Raw genomic sequence first — 23,759 nt, forward strand, 5'->3', positions numbered from 1 at the left:
AGGGAATAAGTTAGAGCATCCTCCTCCAGGTGTCGTCTGTGGAACCAAAGAGCCTATGACTTGCTTTGTAAAACATCCAAACAAGTTAGTAAGGATGGATGGAGTTCTGTTGGGAAATGTTTCAAGTGTCTTTATAATTAGTCTCTATGTAGTGAACACCATTAAAACATGTTTTTAACTCCTCTAAATCTCATTTGGATGATTCATCATAAGGTCTAAATAGATGAGTTGCAGAACCTCATCCTTGATCGCTCCCTGTTCCTCCTTCCTTTGTTGCAGGAGGTGCTGAACATGCTGAAGGAGAGTAAGGCAGACATCTTCGTGGACCCGGTGCTCCACACAGCCTGCGCTCTGGACCTCAAACACCACTGTGCTGCCATCACGCCGGGGAGGGGGCGACGTGGGTGCTTCACTCAATATAGCAAGATTCACAGAACTTACTGTGTGTGAATGTTCTCACTTGTCTCTCCCTCTCTTTGTCCAGAAATGTCGTGTCTTATCGAGGCGTTACAGGACAAGAGGGTCCGTCTGCAGCCGGAGTGTAAAAAGAGACTTCAGGACCGCATCGACATGTGGAGCTACGCTGCAAAGGTAAAACACCAGGGGGTTCAACTGGCATTACAAAAGACTAGAAATGTTTTTTTCCCTTAGTATAGGTTGATAAACAATTTAACTTTGTAGGCACCAAAATCTATTATTACCTATTTTCCATATGTATTATCACTGTTTAGTTTTTTAGATTACCCGTAAAGGAATTTTTGATAACACTTTCTTGATAAGAGATAGATGATAGTAGTTGGTAGCTACGGCCAGAAGGCCATTAGCTTAGCATAGCTTAATACAAGCAAAGGAAACAAGCTAAGTTTAGCCTTTTATGTATGCTAACATTTGTAAATTAGCCCTGACGCTGGTTGAAAGGTCTTCAGTTTAGGTAGCATTTGACGGAGGTGGGAAGTAAATGTACTTAAGTGCAATTTTGAGGTTTCCATTTTATGCTACTTGATGCAACAATATTATCAAAACATGTATATATATATATATATATATATATATATATGAAGGCCATTTTTCTGCACAATGATTACTTTTACTTGTTATACTATGTCAATTTTCCTAATATCTGATAATACTTCTGTACTTTTACTTAAGTCAGATTTTGAAAGCAGGACTTTTACCTGTAATGAAGTATTTTGACAATAATGTATTGGTACTTTTACTCAAGTAAAGCATCTGAATACGTCTTCCACCACTGGTGCTTGACCAGACCAAATGCATCGGTCTGGATTGTCACAGGGCTATAAATCTGAAGTATATAACCCCCCCCCCCCCGTCCTGCAGGTGGCGCCAGCAGAGGGCTTCTCAGACCTGGCGGTGCAGGTGATGATCTCGCCCTCCAAGAACTACATCCTGCTGATGATCTCTCTGAGCGTGTGCATCCTCTTCCTGGTGGGGCTGCTGTGCGGCCGCATCACCAAGAGAGTGACCAGAGAGCTGAAGGACCGGTAGAGAGGGAGTGCGCCCACAAAAGACTGACTCCTCGCACCTTCCTCCTCCTCCTCTTTCTCGTCCTTACGCAGCTTCCCGGTCTTTAACCAGCCACCCTGCACAGTGCCAACACCATTTCCACATCTGGAACCGCTCCGTTTATTTGCTGCTGCTGAACATTTGAATCAAATGCAAACAAAATCCCTGAAAATTCTCCGTTCTGGCCATCTCCAGACTGAGCGTCAGATTGGAGCGCTGATATTATATTTCCTCCCCCAATATATCTGCTTTGTGGAGGGTGTTGTTCGGGGTCGGATGTGAGGCATCTTTTGAGTTCCTAAAGGAGCACCGATCATGATTTGACTGAAGGCTGCTGCTTCTGAGGTTTGGATTGCTTTCCAATCGTTGCTTTTTTGTGATATTTAACTCAGAGACTGGAGCATGTCGAGCAACAGGACGTTGTTTCTTTCAAAGTGGCTGCTGGAATCGCACACTCAGCAACTGAACTTTGAATTCTTTCAGACGTCCCTGTTGCTTTCAGACTTTTTTCCCCATCAATCGTGAAGTCCCGTCCTCTTCACTCCCTTACAGGACCCCGTCTGACTCGCCGGGTACGGCTCCTTACGTTGAGTTGTGGATCTTTCTGGATATTCTCATCATGACCTGCGTCGTCCCATGTCCTCTGTTGCCTTTAATGAACACAATCTGTTACACTACACTCAGAGAGGCTTCATCTTCTGCAGTCTGTACCATGAGCAACATGCCTGAGCACAAACATTAGCAGTTTGTGCAGTTTTGTAAGGAAGTAAGTTATTGCTAATATGGCAAATAAACAGCTGGCACACATACCTTTTTTTCAATTCTGCTTCAATAACACGCTAAAGGTCAGACTAATAAACCTGGACTGAGCTGCACCCTCTAAATGTGACTGAGAAAACATCGTCTGAAATTGGCATAAACAAGTCAAAGGTAATCATTTAGGTTTTGAACTGCAACTGCACACAGAAGGGAAACAGATAATACCAATTTTCTTTAAAATAGCCACCGAAACCCATCAAGACACCTTATATTAACTCAGCTCATTTTTTTATCCATACAAAATGTAATGTAATAAATCAAAAAACGTAACGATTTGATCACGAGGTAATAGAACTTTCTTTTTTGGACGACAACTGCTGAGAGATCCTGAAGTGTTACTGGGGCATCAAGAAATAGCTATTTCTGGTCGTATATGTAAATTATTGGTAGGCGTACTTTTTTTTATTACTTTGGACAGAGACAGTCTAGCCGTTCCACCCTGCTTCCAGATTTTACGCTAAGCTAACTGCTCGAGCTCTTATCCCAACGGCTTGTTGCTGCCCCCTGGTGGCCAAAACCTGAACATCAGCAGCTTTACGTGGTCTTGATGCAGAGTTATGGGCAAGGGGGCAGCAGTCAGAGGGGTTTTACCTCAAAACATTCAGATTGTGTGTTTAGTTTAAAGTCCCATTGATTGGTGTGTAACGTAGACTTTACATTCAGAGGAAACATATATTCAGTTTCCAATCATTAGAGGAACATGTTTCAAATTAAAGAAAGAAAGTTACAAAGCATGTTGGCTTTATGCTGACGTTATAACAAATTATTCAATGTTTAAACCCGGATGGAAAACCCCCGCTAGGTTGTTGACACTCTCGAGCCATAAACATGCTTTTGTTAGGCAGGCAAATGACTTGTAACTCTAAATTAAACTAAAGAGATTCAAGCATTGTTTGGATTGTTTAATATTTAATTTTGCACTTTAACTTGATGCAGGTCTGCAGGGCGCTGACATCACTGGAAATTGTGCCTCATTCATTTGTAAAAAAAAAATAGAAATGTATCCTCTCTCTGCTTGCTTTGCAGCTTTTAGTTGTATATTAATATTTGTGAATGATCTAAAAGCAGGAGGTTGGCAGCATTTACTAAATACTTTCTGCTCCTCATTTACAAAAGTTAATGAACTGAAGTTGCAGATTATTTGAGGGGGGGTCCTCTTCCTGATGGCGGGTTGACGGTCAGACGGAACACAGCTCGCTGCTCAGAGCTTTTATAAACCATCTCTATGGCGACCATCAGAACCAGTTTTGTACGTCTCTATGTGAACAAACTTTAGCGGTGTGCATTTTTTTCTTTTTACATATGCCATGTAATATGAACCGTAACAGATTTATCATTGTGAAGTTTGATTTTGCTGTACAGATACAAATTTGTCAATTTAATAAAAATGTCTGCAGATTTTCTACCTTTGGCTCAGCCCGATTTATTTTCAATTGTCTCGAGTTTATCCACATTTTTTTCATCCTGTTGTATTCAAAAGAAAACATGTCACTAGTGGTTGAGATGAATATTTACTAAAATACTGTAGTAAAGTCAAATTGCACTGTAATTAAGTCAAACTTTGCTAAATGATTGAGGAAAATATTGCTCTTTATTTTACATACATTGCGGATGTCAAGGTAGTAATAATCAAAAAAATAAATGCAATAATTATAGTTATAAAACATTATCCCCAGAGATGTACAAATAAAGGCATAAATAATTATAGTTTCATAATATAATATATATTGTTCTTATAATGGGCCATTGTGCATAATGAGAACTTTAATGTTTGATACTTTTTGCTGATATTGTTGTAATTTAAGTGAAAAAGCAGGAATTTTCATTCAAATTTGTCTGCAGTTGGGATAATTGTTGTTCAAGTTAACCCTCTGGAGTCGGTCCAGGTGCGCATAATTTTACATAATTAATCATATATTTTCGATTATAAGGAGTAGAAATATGATTCAGATATCCGCGGAATCGCTGGAAAAGTAGCTTTCCAGCGGTATCTCCTGTGAGACTGTAACCAGGGCACAGCAGCCAATATGGCCGCTCAAAGCAGCTTGACTTTACACTGTGTGGGATTGGTGGATTCGTGTGTCCGTCAAGGAAATCTCGGCCGGCAGCCATCATGGTCTGAAATGACCAATGGACATCGAGAAATCACTAAGGACCTACCCACCAAGTAAACAAAACATAAACCACGTGTCTCCCATCAGTTTACGTCTTTGAGGAGAGAGAGAGAGAGACAGAAAATGGCTAAAAAAACTTTACAGTTGCCGACTTCGCTAGAGATTTTTTTCGCTAGCAGCAGTGAAGATAGAGCCTCAGAACGTGAAGTCTTCGACTCTTCTGAAGAAGAAGAATACAAAGACAACAACAAGGATCCATTTGGGCATGGGTAAGTGTAAATATTACAGTAATAGTGTACTGGCAATGTGTGGGGAATACCGCGAAAATTAACAATAGGTTTATTGATATATATTTTTTATCGAGTCATGAACTTTTTATTGGGACAAAATAGACTCTCCATTAGCAAACGTTTACTCTGTGTTAACGTTATTTTGGTGTGTAAAAGTGACATTACATGTGTAGAGGATTACATTAATCATTTATTCGTCCCACAACAGAGACATTTACAGTGACATGTTTTTGCCATCGATTATTTTATCATACTGTTCTGTACAGATGAGACTTTGTAATCAGATGTAGCCTATGTATATGTGTGTCTGTGATTTTATACTGAATGTAAAGTAACTGGAAATACCTGTGTGTGTGTGTGCGTGTGCGTGTGTGTGTGTGAGAGAGAGATCGAGAGAGACTCCTTCTCCAAACTCCCAAACTTTCTTTTAATGTGTGCATTGTTATTTGTGCTTGAGCAACATTTTACTTGAACTTTATTTCAATGAAATTAGTTGTAATTATTGTCCTACATTTTAATTTGTTTTACAGAGAGGTTTCACAGCTGTCTGGGCCTAGTGGCCCACAGGTGGTGGCGTTTATCCAGCAGCCAGAACATCCATCTGTGCCGGCCCCCAGGTCAAGATCTACCGTGGCTCAAGGGCCTTCACCAGAGCGATCACCACCAAGGACCAGCAGACCAGCATCACTACAGCTGCCTCCCACCTCCATCTGCGGCTAGCCACCAGGTCAAGATACACCTCAGCACAAAGGCTCCACCACAGCCATCACCTTCAACCCAGCCAGCAAGGAGGTCTCGTGGAGGTCTCGTATAGCACTTGTACACCCCACCTACACAGCAGCCCATGCACCATCACCCCCATCTTCACAGCAGCCAGACCCACTGTCTTGGAAGACAGACAAAGACCTTGACACTGTCTTGACATTTATAATGAATAGTTGGTTGAAAGTTCTGATGTTCAATATTGTAAATAGTGAGATTTTCCAGTTTCTTATATTTATATAAATAGTTGGTTGAAAAAAACATATTTATAATAAATTGTTGGTTGAAAAAAAAGGTTGAATGCTCAATTTGTATTTGTACACATCACATGAACCTTGGTATGTAATATGAAGTCATTATTCAGTCCTAATGTATCTCAGTCCCTGCTGTGGTGAAAGTAGAGTGATAAACACCTATTTTACTCAAAATTCGTATTGAATTTTTTTCATTTTAGACATGAATAACACATTTATATACAGTGTAATTCAAATATTTCACTGCTTTTGTGATCCTAAGACTTTGGTAACCAAATCTAAAACACCAAAACAATTCGATCACATGAGTACATTTGTGTTTTCACAAAAGTTTTGAAGATTTTCCGAAAATCGGATGTCAAATGTTAAGCTTTTGAGCTACTTATCTCATCAAACAGTGCTCTAAGGTGAGTAATTTGCATATATAGCAATACTAGAGATTGTCCTGAGCATTTTGATATGTAACACATGGGGTGCCATGTTAGAATAAATACATTTAAAAGGTGATTTAAGAAAACATCTAAAAATCGAGAACATACCCTTAGACTCCAGAGGGTTAAAGAGTACTTCCTAGAAGTCTGCTCACAGACAACTTTGAAATGGGTTTGAAAAGGAAAGATCCCTCATATATGCAACTGAGCGAAGGGCTGAACCAGCAGATGGCTCATGTCATTTACAGCAGGTTCTTCTGGAGCAGGGGTCACTCTTTAAAAGGTGACCCTATAAAAAGGTCCCAGGTGACAATAGTATTGCTTTCTTTAAGACCTTTCCATAGGGACTGTCATACCTGTTTTAAAATATATATAATTAAAATAACACTTACTTTAATAAATCGATTTAAAAAATGGCCAATAGCAGAGCTGCAGCTTTACATCAGGTAGAACATCTTGAATTTAAACAATTATGTGCCAATATAGGTTAAAACATTTGAATTTTTAACATATTTGTAATTCAAGGTTTAATCCGTAGTTTTTCCTGAGCTTTTCACCATATCCTCCAGTTAGGCTGACCAGATGTCCCGCTTTGCGCGGGACTGCACAGCATTTTCACGACTTTTGGTGCATTTTTCCAGACTCTGAGATAGTAAAGAAAATGTCATGTGGTCGTACAAAAGCAGCGTCCATAATAACAGATGTGCTTGCCCCTGCCTCTGTGGAGAGTTGTTTGACAGAGTCAAAGTCACCAGTGGTTCGAGGTGACAAAATAGCCCACACACTGTGTGGGGGAGGGGGGGGGGGGGGGGGGGGCCCACCTGCTGTTGCTGTGATGGACAAAACTGAAAACTATTTTATATGTATTATTATGTTTTTGTTCCCTCCTGGCCAGTTTTCATTTGTATTTATGGTTTTATTTTATCTATTAATTTATGTTGTGACTACTTGTACAGACTACACTAGTTGAATTAAGAAGATGCATTTCTAAACACTTGAAGTGAATAATGCCTGCTGCCTTGGTTAGCCTTAGTTTACTTTTCTTTATTAAGATACTAAATTGTTACTGCATTTTGACTTCACTTTTTGCTCCGTTATATATTTGTTACGTTTTTTTTCCGGGGGGGGGGGTGCTGTTGAGAGGGTGTCCCACATTGTCCCACACAACAATACTCCTTGTCCCACATTTGGTTTGTTGGGATCTGGTCACCCTATCTCCTCCCAGCTGCATATACGACCCATTGTTTCCACACTCATCATCATTATACTGACAAAGCGAATGCGCCAGAAAAAGACTGAATATTTAACCTCAAGAAAAGTATTTGGTTCACAGCATGCACTGCAACAACATACCACCTGCTAAGCTAAAGACTATGCTGTTGAGGAAAAAAACCTTTTAGGTAAATGTTGGATTATTTCAGCAACTATAGCGCCACACTTTGTTCTCAAATACAACAATGAAACACATTTGACAATTTAAAACCGAACCATACAAGTTCTCTAACAGTCATGTGGCATTTTCTATGGAGCAGAAATCAATGGGAATTGAGAACCAGTTGCCTATAAAATATCCTTAAATATCTCCTCCCAGTTCCCCACTCTTTAATGCATGTACTTGACATATTTGCAGGATACTTGAATAACTACAGTTTGAAAGAATTTGAGGACAAAAGACAGTCTGTAAAACCTCCAACTCCAGAAAGCGCTTTATTGTTGCTTCCCACGTAATGTTATGTACATGTTATCATTTTGTAAAGAAAAAGGAAAAAAGGAGCGGCACATTAGCGTTAATTATCTCTATTACCTCTCTTATTATTCAGACGTCTACGTGGATTAGCTGTAGCAACGCTCACATCAGCAGGACAGAGGAAACCACACAAACTTAAACATGAAAAAACCCAAAACGGACAGAATATTATCAATTATTTAAGGTGTTTGTGTTCTGTGTGTTTCATGATTGAAGCACGGCAAAACAAACGGCAAAACAAACCACCTTCCACAGGTCAAAGGGCCCAAAGCTAACAGTCAACTTCCCACCTTAGTCAGCCTAACATTGAAAATGATTGCTAAATTAAAAAGGACAATAAATTAGAAAGTAAATAAGTTGAGTGTAAAAATGCTATTCTTAAAAAGAAACAATTAGCATTAGTTTACACCGTCCCAAGATCTAAATCTGTTGACTGAATATAAACATACAGCTATCACATAACAAAATAGGAAACAAAGTGAATTCAGTGTCACACCTAAAAAACTACAAATGAACCAAAGCATGCCGATGTCGAGCTAAATGAACCAATCAGAAGGTAAAACATTTTAAAGTCCTGACACAGATTCAACTGGGATCAGACTAGGGGTCAGGATCAGGTGGCTGTAGTTCCTCGGTCAGACAGCAGGGGGGGGCTGTAACATATTTGGCCTCACTGACTAAGGCACTGGCAGTCTTTATATCTCTTTAATCCAAGCAGGAACCACCAAAACTGAGCGAAGAGGAAGTTGAAGGTGCCACCAGCTGCAGTTCCTCTAGCGGACACTAGGGGCTGGATCAAAGTGCGCCAACATCTACTGAAAATGGCTTTAAAATGTTTCCCCCAACAATGACGATTACTTTATTTAATGATGAAAATAGTGGTGTTTAAAAAATGTGTTTCACATGTTGGGAAATAAGCTTATTCACATGCCTAGAGTTAGATTTGAAGATAGATATAGCTAACACAAGAGGTCAGCAACTGCTGGTTAGCTTAGCATAGCATAGCCTACAGACTTAAAACAATAGGGAAGACTAGCCTAGTTCTGAATAAAGGTAACCTAATCAAAGCCTAGCTCTCCTGTTGTTAGCCGTGCCCATCAGAGTTTTAGGAATGCTCATTGATATAATTTGAGCGAATACAATTGGGCTTTTACTTCCAAAGATAGTCTTCAGAACCTGAAGGCTTTATTCTAAGCTAAGCTATCATGCTGCTGACTTTTGAGTTGCTTCTATCCTGTGATCTAACTGCATAAAACATTTTAATTTATTTTTTAATTCCCAAAATGTGAAATGATTTCTTCCACAAAAAAGCAGTACGGAAACTGATTGACATGTGTGTCAGCCAACCACTGTCAGCCGTGGTGGTGACTCTTACCGCTGCGGCACCCAGGCTGTCTCCTCTTGGATTCAATGTGGATTTTCTAACTCTTGCAACTAAAAATAATGGCAGCAAGCAGAACAAAATCCAGAGTTTGTTCACTTGCGTCCATGTTTCTCTACAGAGCGTTGGCAGGCCTCCATTGATTTCTCTTGACTGTAAAAGCTTCTTTCAAAAAACAATGTCATTCACCTCAGGTTGAGTAAACAGCCTTTCACAATAAGTGGACTTTTTTTCCAACTGGCGGATAAAAAAAAGGAAAGAAAGTTGTTTTATCAGTCAGTCACCAGAAAACTGTCTGGTTTCACCGTCTCCATGTCAGCATTACTAGCTTGTGATTGGTCCTGGCATCTTGAGTGTGGTACCATTGGCTGGGCGGGCCATCAGGAGTTCTGGACGTAGTTGGCGGGGTAGAGGCCCACCTGGCCGCTGCTCAGCCGCCCTTTACACCATCCCTGCTCGTCCTCCTCCCCCATCTTCAGCAGCTCCTCGCCTGGAGGGAATATGAGGGTAAGAAAGTTTAGATCTCAAGCATTGTGTTAAAATGTTGAATTCTAAAAATGGGAGAAAGCATTAATTTAAGATAATCAAAAGTAAAGCTGGGGAGGCCATCGGGTTCAGGATAAGCAGAGCTGAGCTTGGCTTTTCAAACTGAACTCCCTCTGCGGTCCCATCAGATTTCATTAGCGCGTGTTCCCCAGGAACCCCCCCCCCCCCCCCGAGGCTGAGGGCCAGCAGAGGAAAGACTGGAGTTCCACAGGGAGTTAACCAACCAAGGCAACATTCCCTCCAGCCCAGGACAGACCTGAGAGAAACTGTTCTGCAGCTACACACAGCATTTAACCTCTTTAAGGTCAATGTCTGGTTTTACCACAAATTATAGGTCTGTGTCATTTTTGTGTCAAATTCAGTTTTTTAACAGCAACATTTTACGTGATGTCCTACAAGGGCAGGAATGCTTTTTATCAATAAATAAGTCAATACAAAACAGTTTGCCGGCCTGGGCCAGTTGAAGGGTCCGGACCTCCCCTCAACACACGCAGCAGTATAATTCTAACAGGTTGAGAAGAAGTCGCTGGATTGACCTCAGGATTGTGCTGCTCAACAAACCTTGTACTTTCATAGCTAAAGCCTTCTTGTTACTTATTGGTTGACCTTGGTGAAGGACGATAAACCACCACCCCCCCCCCCCCCCCCCCCCCCCCCCCGATTCTTTGCTGTAACTATTTTAACGCAGGAGTTTGTGTTTAGACCTACCGCACACGGGTCCTGGCCACATTCCGCTACACTGACCGACCCTTGACCTTCACCAGAGAGTGAGAGGAGTTTTACTCACCTCGTACCCCTTTGACTTCAGACACTGTGAGGAACAGTGTCTGAAGTCACTGATTCTGTTTTCTTCAAGGTTGTGTCTTCCTGGTCGAATGTACTTATTGTAAGTCGCTTTGGACAAAAGCGTCAGCTAAATGCAATGTAATGTAATGTAATGTAATGAACAGTTTGTGAGGCCATGTGTTTCACCTAGTTCACACACAATTTGATCTTAACATTAATTACCCTAATGATCCCATTCTGAGTCCTTTACTACTTATTTATACTTGCTATATGTTAGAACATTATATTTCATGAAACATATCCTACTACAACACCTTCCCTCTTGAATAAGAGTAAAACAATGATGTTGAAACCTGTAAAACCTTGCAGCAGTTAATATGATCATAACTCTTACAGATGTAGCGTCAAATTACGTACAATGCAACACCGTTAAGTTATAAAACAGAACTGGCATCACAGCACGCACACACAACTGTGTTTAATATAGGAAGTCCAGATAAATACACGGTACACCAATTTAAGGAGTAGCCCTTTTGTTAGGTAGCTATTACGTCAAATTGACTCGACCCCCTACTACATTGCCTGTTCAGCACCAACCAGCATACGGGTGTAATTGACCACTAGCTGGTGAACATAGTGGAGCTCGTGTGAAATAAAGAGACCGATCTTTCTCTCAGGACTTGGTGGAGCTAAAATGACTGAATATAGGACTTTCTATGTTCAAATTATTCTAAAATCAAGATCCAGTTGAATGCTCAAGGTGGCCATACAATGTAAGATTGTAGTATTAACATATAAAGCCTTTTATTTCTCACTTATAGCAATGTAGTTTGTGTAAAAGACCACCCTTTCTGCTCAAAACTAGCTTGTATGTGTGCGATCAAATAGGCAAAACACCATGGTCTAATAAAATACAACTCGTTGGAACTATATGAATCACATGGTTGCCAAAAAGTAAAGCTACTCTTAAAATATAGACGAATTGTCCAAGATTCAGAATACACATATAAACTATGTGTGCGCTTTTGAAGCACTTCAATTTAAGAGAATCCTTGAAAGTAACCTGAAACTTTCAAGTAGCATTCTTAATATTCAGACAGCTGTCAAAACATCCAGCGCATAAGGAAAATAAATCCAATCAGAAGTTTTATTTCCGTCAGGAATAAAAATGGTGTAAGTATTTAATAAAGCCGAAAAGCTAGAGCAGTTCTTCCATGAAAATAAAAGCATCAGTCCTCTGACTGTTTGAAAAGCTTCCCATAATGCTTTCATTTCCAAACAGGACAGAGGATGAGAAGCTGCTCACATGATGCAGCATCACAAGGAACACTTGTGATGTTATTAGCACTTACATTAGAAACAATTGTAATAATGATCCAATTTAAGTCACGGAAATAAGTCAGTTTTATATATTTTAACTGAAGTATAATTTCAGAGGGTTATACATTTTTTTTACAAAAGACAAGACGTTTCTGTGACTCAGAATCATTCATTTCAGAATTTCACAAATTTAAACTGACATGCAGATTGAGGTAACTGATGTAATGATTTATGGGTGTGTCCTCATTACATGATATTACATAATGTAGCATGATACATCACAGTCTTACTCTGCATACTCATGTCTGAACCAATCGGTTCGTCATGAATGTGTGTGAAGTGTTAAGTCGAGGCATCACAGGTGGACAAAAAAACATCTTAAAAAGTGTTCAACTAGGACGTATAAATGTTTATGTTTGCAAAGCTGTCATTTCATGAAAATGTGCAAATCACTTGTGAAGTTGATATAAAGTTTTGCTTTGCTTTTTTAAAATGTTAATGTATTTAGGCTAAATAGTTTATTTGTAATTAATCTAGGGTGGATACAATTAGGAGAAAACCTACATAAATGCAATCTCCCTTTTAAAACGACACTTTAGGGCCTTTAATGATTGCGCTGGTTTATGACTGTTTTTGATCAAATTGTATTGCATTGAGTGTTATAGCTGAATCTTTTTCATACTTTTAAATCTGTCCTCTTCACAACTAAATCATGTTGTTTGTAACACAGGAAGTGTTTTATATGAGCATGGCTTCTTACATTTGAATGAATGTATCTCTTATCTTGTGATTAAGTTGTGATCATGAGATAATAGAACAGTAAAGACCCTGTACTCCACTTTAGTACAATTAGGAAGTACTTGTACTTTACTGGTATTTCCAGTGTTTTGCTACCTTGTACATTTACTTCACTACATTTCAGAGGTAAATGTTATCATTTTTACCAAACTAAATATATTCTATTAGTAACAGATAATTAACACCTAATGTAATCAACTAATACATGATTTGGGGTTATGCCTGACAGTATATGAAGTCATTCAAAGTCATTAAAACTAGATGCAATATTACAGTTACAATTCTGAATGTGGCCATTCTTCATAATTAGTTGTTTTCAGTTTCAGAACTTTAAGTATATTTAGATGTCAATACTTGTTATTTTTCAACTGATCATTTAATTGCTTTTATTTTTCGTTTTGCACATTTCTTGAAACGACAGCAGTTATTCAACTCGGATGGATCAGATCAAAAGTCAGCAGTCTCCCTGTGATGCCCCCCCCGCTGTAAGCATTAGTTTGTGTTAATACCTGCTTTAAAGCTGAGCTCATCGGCCTCCTGGCCCTCGTAATCATAGATCGCTCGGACTCGCACCGCCTCTACCTGATCCTCCTCCTCCGCCTCCCCCACGCCGTTCACCGCCAGCTTCTTAGGACTCTCCTCGTCTGACCAGTCTGACGAATAATCTTTCACCCTGAGGAAACAGGAGGTCAGGAGGGCACAAAAAACAGTCATACAAATGTCTACCACATTTTTTTACTGGCACCTGAATGCAACAGTACGAGAAACATAAAATCATTGTCCAAAAGTACATATTTTGTTATCAATAAAGGTGTTGATATTCAAAATGTAACCATAGTTGTTAAGCACTGAACATTTAAATTAAATCAGGATTAGGCTCTTGTATTTTGCTGCAGCCAGATTTCCTTAGTTTTTCTCTTATGGCACATTTCCACTGCAGCGGGTAGCCCCGTTTAAGCGTCCTTAATCGTCCTCAAGCGGCCAGGCCAGTTTTTGGTGGCCTTTCCATATAGCCTAGCACCGGCTAGCGGGTACTTTTTCCCTCTTTTTCCGGCCCCATAAAACCGTGGTTCTATCAGACCAGGACCAGGGCTGAACTAGTGACGTCAACACTCGACTGCTGATTGGTCAGAGAGAATCGTCACAAGATCGCGCGTGAGATCATCCCTAGCGTCGTATATATATCTAGAAGCAAGCTTGCAGCATTTTTGTAAACGGAGGAGCTACAAAAATGGCAACGTCAAAGAAAAGCACACCGTGGTCGACCGAGGAGGTGACGACGTTCTTACATCTCATTGGGGATGATCAAATCCAGCGGGAGCCCCGCCTACACTGCGTTGCTACCCCAGGTCCTAAACTGTAATGGCAATGCGCCACGGCCTCGGACGGCCAGCGAGGCAGCCCGAGGAGGCCTGAGCGAGGACGCTTAGGGACGCTTAAACGGGGCTACCCCGCTGCAGTGGAAATGTGCCATTAGACCCCCCCCTTCCACCATCTCCCCGAGGCCCGTACATCACAAGTAGCCCTTTAAACTTAATGCGCCCTCACTGAGGGATTGTAAATAAACTAATGGAGGCTCTTTAGCGACGTCACACATTTCCTGGCAACCACAGCTGTCGTCAGCATGGAGTCTGAGGGGTGGAGGTTTAGGCACCACACTGAGTTTATAGGGGGGGGGGGGGGGGGGGGGGGGGGGCTAGTCTTTGTGTGGAAACCAGTTTGTAAAGACAGAACACCCTTGGTTGCTGATTGGCTAATGGTTACCAAGCCAAAAAATCGTTATGACATCATAAAGTGGCCAAAATCGGATCAGCTCATTTTCAGACAGGTTTTTATAGAACTGGATCAGGACAAAAAGAGAGGGGGTCTTTTTTCCTGAATCTTTCAGAATCTCGTTCCACAGAGGGGACACATGTTGATGTAGAAGAGACATGAACAAGTGGATTTTGCACAATAGGTGACCTTTAACATCAGATGCATCATTCTTAGACAAAGGGAAGGAAGATAATAATGATCATTAAAAACTTATTCCACAGTTTTTATTAAATATTTAGCCACTTTATCTGCAACTCAGATAGCGTGACATAACAGACAAACCAACTCACAACATTTATGCACAACCCAAAATAAGTATTAGCTTAAGAGTTAAATGCCTCAGAGTAGCTTGTATGATAACATCCTCTGATACATGTTACATAGTATTCAAACTACCAGATGGAGCCCATGAGACAATGCTATGACTACACATAAATGTGAGGGGAGGGAGTGAACACCGGTTCAATCTGATATTCAGCTTTCTAGCTAGTAACTAGTCGTGGTGGAAGAAGTGATTTGTACTTAATTAGTAAGAAGTACAAGTAGCAATAGTTAATTGAAAAATACTCACACTTAAAGTTCTGCATTCAAGATCTTACTTATGTTCAAGTAAAAAAAGAGTATTGCTATTTAAATATACTACAAAAGTAAATATCCTATGTGTAACCCTAATGGCTCATTTCAGAATCATATATTTGTATTCAATGATTGGATTATGATTGTTGATGAGTGAACGTGTTCTTAACAGCTGGTAAAGGTGGAACTAATTGTCACTACTTTGTATTCTTCTGCTGGATATCTTAAACTATAATAATAAATCATAGCTTATTTATCAGTTTATGTATTTGTTGGTATTAGCTAATAATCTGAGTCTATAAAGTAACTACTAGAAGAAGTTGTCAAATAAATGTACTAAATAGAAAAATTCAATTTTGTGCTTCTAAAATTTGTAGAAGAATTAACCAGCATAAAAAAGCAAAGTACAGAGTAGTAAAGTACAAGTATCCAATAATTATATTTAAGTACAGTACTTGAGAAAGTCTACTCCATTAAAGTCCACCACTACTAATTAGAGTGCATCACACACACACACACACACACACACACACACACACACACACACACACACACACACACACACACACACACACACACACACCACACACACACCACACACACACACACACACACACACACACACACACACACACACACACACACACACACACACACACACACACACACACACACACACACACACACCACACACACACACCACACACACACACACACACACACACACACACACACACACACACACACACACATTAATGAAACCAGGTAGTAATGATGGTTGTTAGTTTTCTGCAGCAGATGTGGAGGTGTCCTCCTACCTGCCGGTTTCCATGGTGATGGGGCTGGGCGGAGCGTCGTTCCCCCCCGATGACACGATGTTGGTGAGGGTGACCACGTTGTCCTCAGAGTGTGTCCCCCGCACCTTCTTACTGATGGAGCGACTCGCCTCCGGAGACCACTCCTGCACACACACAAATCAAATGATCAAATTAAAGCAAGACTTTGTAACTTTATAAAGGAAGAAATAACACATTCTTTCTGTCACAGATGGAAAGTATTCCCTAAAATGAATCAAATACCCTCAGGGTCACTTTATATAAGATAATATAAGATGTACTTTATTGAACCCAAATTGGGAAATGTTTGGCATTGCACAAAAGTAGAAATTAAGAGTAGAAATATACAAATCTAAACATCTCAAAATAGAAATAAAACAGAAAATATAGAAGTTGACTGTGAAGATAAAAAACATATAAACTATCTGACGAATAAAACACCATTGAAGGGCCAATATTCAGTTAACACAATATAAGCTGAATATTATTTCCATTAAAGGTGGGGTAGGTAAGTTTGAGAAACCGGCTCGAGATACACTTTTTGTTATATTCCATGGAATGCTCTTAACATCCCGATAGCAATGAATATCTGAAGTGCTTTGACAAAAAATCCATAAAAAATGTCATCTGTGGAAGCCATGGCGCTGTAAAAAGCACGACCAATCATTTGAGCCGGCCCGGCTAAAATAACTGGATGGCCTACCTGCCTGTCAGCCTTCCATCTGTGCACAAACTTATCTCGTGCCCTCATTGGTCATGTGCGCGTTTGTGTGTGTTGGAGGAGGGGCTCTGTAAGGAAGTCTGAAGGAAGGGGCAGATCCGGTTGTGTATTTTCAAATTCTAGCGCACTCGAGCTGGTTTCTCCAAAATGACCTACCCCACCTTAAGTGTATAAGGAATGGAATATTAAATTCAATATAAATGTAAATATGGTCTGGTGTGACTGCTTCTATATGCAGGGGTGCACATAACTTTTTTGCCCTGGTTCTCAAAGGAGCACCTGGAGATGTTGCTTGGTGCTCCTCCTTAAAATGAAATAAACCGTAACTTTTGAGGGGGTCTTTATTTGCCAGACACACAGCACTAAACACACATGCAGAGGTGAACACAGAACACACATGCAGAGGTGAACACAGAACACACATGCAGAGGTGAACACAGAACACACATGCAGAGGTGAACACAGAACACACATGCAGAGGTGAACACAAGACAACATTAGCACGACCAGTAATCCTACAAGCTGTCATCACTACCCTCCTGACTGTTCTCCTCACTGTCTTCCTCTCTGTCAGACATGGTAGCTGATGATGTAGGCCTACTTCTTCCTCTCTGGTTGAGTCTGCGATTAGCTGCTTGCATCCACAAGTCAACAGCTGGTTTTGGGTCGAAAGTCTCTGTTGTCATCTTAGACAAGTGGATGTAATCAAATAAGTATGTGAACATAACCAATAACAAATGAATGTAACTTGTTTTATTTGTGTTGTTCATTCATATCTTATTTTACCTTAACATTTATTTATACATTTTTTTTTATCTCTCCAGTTTTAAAGGATATTTTTGGTTACTGTCCTATAAAATACATTGGAATGATTTCAAACCTGTTTATCCCAATAATTACAAAGGAGTGCCTTGAAAATATGTGTTTACATAAATTGTGACCAAACCGACTAAGAGTCCTTTACCTCACTGAGCTGTAGTTAACTTATCAGCCTCTCAGTCTGACTGGAGAGGATTCTCCCTCCACATTATTGTAGAAACATCTTATGTTTTTCTTGTACAACTGAGCTTGTTAAATGTGACTTAAAGCGTATTTGTGTGTCCTGAAAAGCACTATAGAAATTAAATATATTATTATTAATAAGAAAGAAACATATTTCCTTCTCAACTTGTTTGGTAGCTAGTTCACAGTTAACTTTTATAAAGTTGTATCGGCGGTTTCAATAAATTGTCGGTCCATTTAGAGGATTTCTAGTTTAATCCCTTGGTAAACTTCAGCTAATCTAGAATCAAGAAAATAATGATTCACTTGTAAGCTTATTATTAGATAATGATAATAAATACAAAATTACAACTTATTTAGTACAGTGACAACTTAACAGAAACACCTGCTGTTACAAGATAAGTCGCTTATACGAAAAAGTACCTTTGTTTTCTGTCTTTGCGGCGAAATAATGTTTATTTCTATCCTGTAGCAGAATCAATGGAGTCTTTTCGATGGCAGCCAGACAAAAACACACAGACACACTCTGGCCGTAATGACATGCTGCTGACAGAAGTAGGATACGGTTACCGGTATTTACAGTCTCAGTGGAGCACAGAACAACCTCCAGACTATCAGCTCTACAGGAGGTGTGTGTGTGTGTGGAACAAAAGTCCTTAGAAATATAGAATTAAAAAACACACATGCTCAGTGTGTTACCCCTGAAAAATCACGATTATAGATTTCATTTTACTACTACTCTCTCTTCAAAGTCACTTTTAAGTGTAACTTTGCCGCAGAGGAGGTTAGGTCGGACCTCTGAATGAATATAGTCAACAGAAAGTCCTCACAAGTACAGAAACAGTGTGTGTCTGGGTGTGTGTTAGGACAATGGCTCTCTGTGTGTCAGCGGCGCTGTGGGAACGCCAGGAGATTCCACAGAGGACAGAAGAGATTCTCTACTTTCTGCCAACATCTCACTATGCCCTTATTTTTCCATTCCGGAAGAACTGTGGAAGATAAATATTGTTCACTCATTTCAACAAACATTCTAAAATATGAACAAATGTCAAGTCCTTCTCAGGAGTGAAGACGATTAAAATGTTCCCCCATAATTTTTTCGAACGCTTAACACTTAGGATTGTTGTGCTGTAAACTGAATTTAAAACTACAAATATAGTGTGCATTATGAATTTAAAGGGGCCGTATTATGCTTCTTTAGGATTTCCCTTTCCTGTAGTGTGTTGGTTTTTGTGTGTGCGTAAATGGTCTGCAAAGGGTAAAATCCCTGTCTTCCCTCCAGAGGGAGTTTCTCTCCCACACACTCACCCCCCCCGCCCCCTGCCTGAGAAACCTCCATACACTTGTGCTTCTACTGGCTAGCGCTTCAACACATTGTACGTGATAGACTAAGGGGCAGGACATATATAAGCGCTAGACCAATCACAACAGAGCCAGACAGCTGACAAATCAGAGCAGACTGGGCCCTGGTTTCAGACAGAGGGTGAAAAGAGGTGGGCCCCTTTAATGTCTGTAGTGTCAAATAGTCGGACATAAATTGTTACCCATGTAAATAGGATTGGGTATCAAAACCAGTTCTGAATTCATAAGATTCCTTAAGAAACATTATATTCAAATCCTTTAACCTGTTTAGCCCTGAGCCTGTTTTTCAGGTCTCAGGCTCGAAAATGACATTCCCAGAACAAATGACCATATCTTCCCTTCTAAAAGGGTTAAATGAATAATAATTGTTCTCAAAGTAATGATAAACCTGTGAGTTGGATGTAGAAAAGTCAGAATCAATATAGATGTTTTTTATTTTAAAGAAAATTCAGATTGAACATAGTAAAAAACTGTAAATTATATTGTCCGTCCAAAAATTCTTTTTTTACTTATAGTGAAAACTACCCTTGGATGATGGGTTAGTAGACTAAAAGCTTTAGGAATCCAAAGTACAACATATAATAAGTACCCTGTATCAAGATTGATGCAAAACAAGTGACATTTTACCTTTTTAGAGAGGTTTAGCAAAAATAACTCCACCTCTGAGGTGATTTGGGTGGAAATGGGCGTTTCTGTGTCTCCTCACGATCAGATCGATGGGTTGGACGTGCAGCTACGATAAGTAATATGGGTGTTATGAGTGAGTTTCTGTGCAAAACGCTGTTAGCATTTTTCGCTCGTGGCTAATTCATAGGCTCAGCGCTAGCTTTGTGGGTTTTTTTGAAAAAAAAAAAAGATCAGTTAGCCGAGTTTCTTCCCATTACATGGATATAAAACATTCATAGTTTATTGAATATTAAGATGCCCTCAGACGCTGTTTCCTGCAGATGACGCGTTTTCCCCCCCGGTATTGGGGGTGCGGTGTAGAACAGGTTAAGAAATATTCCTGTAGGCAAAGATCAGACTGCACACACAGGTGTAAATAATGTACATGTCTGCTTAAAATAAATCTGCCTCCATTTTTTTTAACTTTAAATAAACTAAAATGCAGCTCTGAACTGACCTCCCTTTTTATTCAGCATCATGCTACCACATGTCAAGCTTTATTTGCCAAAAATCCTTTAGCCTACTAAAAACAGTTATTGTGCGATACAACACCAAATACAAAGGCCAAACACAGATACAAAAAATTGAAAAATCTAAAATCTTGAAAGAGACTTTCTGTGGTTCAGTTTCTGCATTTCTGAGTGTTATATGTCAAGTCTTTTGTATGATTTGAAATTTGAGGAAACGGGTCTGAAACAGCACACACACAGACACGTACACATGATTGTATCTCTATTATGAGAGGAAAATTGGGTCTAAATAGCACAATACTAAATTCCTTCATTGTGAATCTGGAACAGTGTGTGGAGTATAAAGAGGGTGTGGAAATACCTGTGTGTGCTACAGATTACAATCTATCATCCTCAGGCTGAATTAATAAAACCTCTCAGGAAATGAAGAGTCTGATTTATGAAAGACCAGGGGCCTCATTTATAACGCCGTGCGTAGGATTCACGTGGGAAGGTTACTTACGTAGTAGAAATCCAAAAAATAGGTACAGAAATTTTACGACATTTTACGATTCACCAAACATTGTGTACCGGCGAGGAAAGTGCGTACAGCACTTCCTACGCCGGTTTCCCTTTATAAATCACAATCGACTCGAAATGCGGTGCAGCTTTTCGGGCTTCACGTAACGCCCATATTTGCCTATAAATAGTCAAAGAAACGCCCATTCATTCATTCTGACTGACTTTATGAAGAAGATCGCAGGAAATGACGACAGAACAGCTAAAAAAGACATCTCACACAGTGTCAGATTCTGGTTATTTTGGGGAGGTCGAGATAAATCATATTGTTTGGTGGATGCAGTTTGAACCAGAGTGGCAGCATGGAGGTCGGATCGTCACCAAAATAAATAAATAAGTGGTCCGAAAAAGGTTAATGACAAAAATAATACACATAGCCTAACCTTCCTCAGGCAGGGTGTTTGTACCGGGGACAGGAGACCCCCCCCCTTGATGAGAAACTAAGAAATGATCGGGGAATCCCTCCGGAGTGGAGTCATGACGACTGGATCTGAATTATGTTTTCGTATTTGGTGGTTTGTGTCCCAGCTGTCGATCAGCTGTGCGCAGCGTCTCCACTGCAGCAACTCTATATCCACCAGTTAAAGGAAATACAACTAATGTGTTGTGTTATATTAGCTGTACAATTTACCACATATGGTGTTCTTAGTTTCCAGACCTCCTCTGTTTTACGAGCGACTTATCAAGTCTTGGCGAACGGCATAAAACATGATTAAACATGGTAGTATAAAACCATGCTCGTATCTACAACCTATAGAAATGCAACACGGCATCATTTATGAGAAAACATTTCATAACATTAACACAACATATTCCAGGTGGTTTTAAATAACATATCCATATTTATTTATTTCTCCAAGTTATGTTTTTGTGTGCACTGAGGAGTCTCAAACAGGCGTTTGTTTAATCATTTTAAGATTGGCTTTAATCAATGTTTGAAAATGAATTCTTCATATATGATAAATGAGAGGTAACATTTTATTTATGGTATTATTTCCACATATTTCTCTCCATTCTTCCTTCTGCCAACGGTGTTGCAGTTTCTCGTCTCTCCCGTTGTTGTGCTTAGTGCGTACACATGGGTCAGAGTTTGCGTGGAGGACCGCACGGTTTCCCGTCAATTTAGTATTTTATAAATCGCAAACATTGCGTAGAAACTGGCGTACGCCATTTTTTGAGCGTATATCCCTTTATAAATGAGGCCCCTGATATTTACTGTCATTCTTTTTTCAATATATCAGGGTATGTCATCTCAAAATGTAGAATAACTGTGACGAAAAACAATTATTATATTATTTGTTTGTCATCCCTGTAAATATTTGTTTGTCCTTAGTGGCCTGCAGAGTAAAAGTGGAATCTGTACATTTCCACAAATAACTAGATAAACCTGTGTGTGTGTGTGTGTGTGTGTGTGTGTGTGTGTGTGTGTGTGTGTGTGTGTGTGTGTGTGTGTGTGTGTGTGTGTGTGTGTGTGTGTGTGTGTGTGTGTGTGTTCAGACATTCCTGACCCCACTCTGAGCTCTCAGTCACACAACAAGGCTTTCACTGGAAGCCTGTTTAATATTCAGTCGGCCACTCTTTACTACTGTGAAAAAAGTGTGCATTTACAGTGTGTGTGTGCGTGTGTGTGTGTGTGTGTGTGTGTGTGTGTGTGTGTGTGTGTGTGTGTGTGTGTGTGTGTGTGTGTGTGTGTGTGTGTGTGTGTGTGTGTGTGTGTGTTGTGTGTGTGTGTGTATCCGTACCTCAAACTGGGGCCAGTTCATGCTCATTCCCGGCCCGTGGGTGTTCCTCCACCATCTGAGATCTTCCGTGTCATTGGCTACTTGGATGGTCTGACCGAGGTCCCGGTAGAGAGCGTTGAACCTATTGGACAAAGGGACTGTCAATCGTCACATCTACTGTACCTCCTCCTCTTCTGCCTTAAAAAATAGGTCATTGTAGACTTTAAATTCACATTTAAATCCCTCTTGTTGGAAGATTATCCAGTTTTTTCAATCTTTGTTCTTTTGTGTTGCTAATTTTAAAATAAGGTTTCTATATTTGATTGATTCATGGTCTTAGATTGGATGTTCCTCTGATGAATTATCAGTGAATAAAATGTATTTTTGTATAATGACAAAGTGAAACAATGCAACAAAGGGAAAAGATGTATTGCAGTCACGAACCTGCAGAGAATGATAACATGAAACTGTAGCGCCCCTTGGCTTTTAGGAGCTTTAAAGGTTTGAGGCTGCAGCTGGCAACTTTAAAGTATCCGCTCAACAGGAGGGAGGCTGAGCAGAAAAGACGGTTAACAAAGAAGATAATTGAACAACTCAAGGACTGGTTCATTAGGAGTTGGTAGAAACCAAAAACAGAGCTAAAAAGAGAGAACAATTGTGAATAGCATTTAGCAGGTGGACACAAATGTTCGTAATAAAGGATCATGTGGCTGGAAGCAACTGCTATCAAGTTCACTGGATCAAGGTTAAAGGTGAGGAAACGACAGCGTTGCGCTCTTTCTGAAAAACAATAATTGCCGTTTTAAAGCAACTCGTGATGTATCTGAAAACACAGGACAGAGCCACTGGTGGAGAAAAGGTCAGCCTCATCATCGGGCCTGCCGTGTTATTAGGTTAAATAACCAGCTGTAAACACAACATTGACATATTATCCCACTATGAAGTTCTTATGTGTTGGCAAACAAATTGTCGTTTACACATTAGACCGACACGGTGCAAGCTTCTAATTCATGTTCAGTCTTGTTTGTGTCCATCTGATAAATGTTAGTCCAATAGACGTACGTCCTCACTTTTAGCTCCGTTTTGGGTTTCCACCAACTCCTGAGGCTAAATATGTGTCCCTTTAGCTGCCGAATTCTCCAATAAGTTCACCAGCTAGTCTCTAACTGCTCCTGCTATTCGTAATTTCCTGCTCTTAACAGTGCTCATACACTTTATGTTAGACGTACTGATGCCACTGTGTACTCTGCGGGCTGAGAC

The 23,759-nt window shown here is 40.0% G+C and overlaps 2 protein-coding genes across 8 annotated transcripts in view; one reads left to right on the forward strand and one right to left on the reverse strand.

Annotated features, from left to right (window-relative positions):
• glg1a (golgi glycoprotein 1a) overlaps window positions 1-3,748 on the forward strand; it is a 44,391-nt gene extending 40,643 nt beyond the window's left edge. For both annotated transcript variants that reach the window (XM_034237249.1, XM_034237250.1), the window contains 3 exons: window positions 280-400; window positions 485-591; window positions 1,339-3,748. In XM_034237249.1, the coding sequence (XP_034093140.1) occupies window positions 280-400; window positions 485-591; window positions 1,339-1,506 (396 nt within the window). In that variant the 3' untranslated portion in view covers window positions 1,507-3,748. The remainder of the gene's footprint in view (window positions 1-279; window positions 401-484; window positions 592-1,338) is intronic.
• Window positions 3,749-7,870: 4,122 nt separating this feature from the next.
• pacsin3 (protein kinase C and casein kinase substrate in neurons 3) overlaps window positions 7,871-23,759 on the reverse strand; it is a 45,674-nt gene continuing 29,785 nt past the window's right edge. For 5 of the 6 annotated variants that reach the window (XM_034237255.1, XM_034237259.1, XM_034237256.1 and 2 more), the window contains 4 exons: window positions 22,521-22,641; window positions 15,982-16,124; window positions 13,282-13,445; window positions 7,871-9,812 (listed from right to left, as the gene is read on the reverse strand). In XM_034237255.1, the coding sequence (XP_034093146.1) occupies window positions 9,703-9,812; window positions 13,282-13,445; window positions 15,982-16,124; window positions 22,521-22,641 (538 nt within the window). In that variant the 3' untranslated portion in view covers window positions 7,871-9,702. The remainder of the gene's footprint in view (window positions 9,813-13,281; window positions 13,446-15,981; window positions 16,125-22,520; window positions 22,642-23,759) is intronic. The other variant, XM_034237261.1, reaches the window with a different exon arrangement.

The sequence above is a fragment of the Gymnodraco acuticeps genome, unplaced genomic scaffold (assembly GCF_902827175.1).
Source record: "Gymnodraco acuticeps unplaced genomic scaffold, fGymAcu1.1, whole genome shotgun sequence".
NCBI lineage: Eukaryota > Metazoa > Chordata > Actinopteri > Perciformes > Bathydraconidae > Gymnodraco > Gymnodraco acuticeps.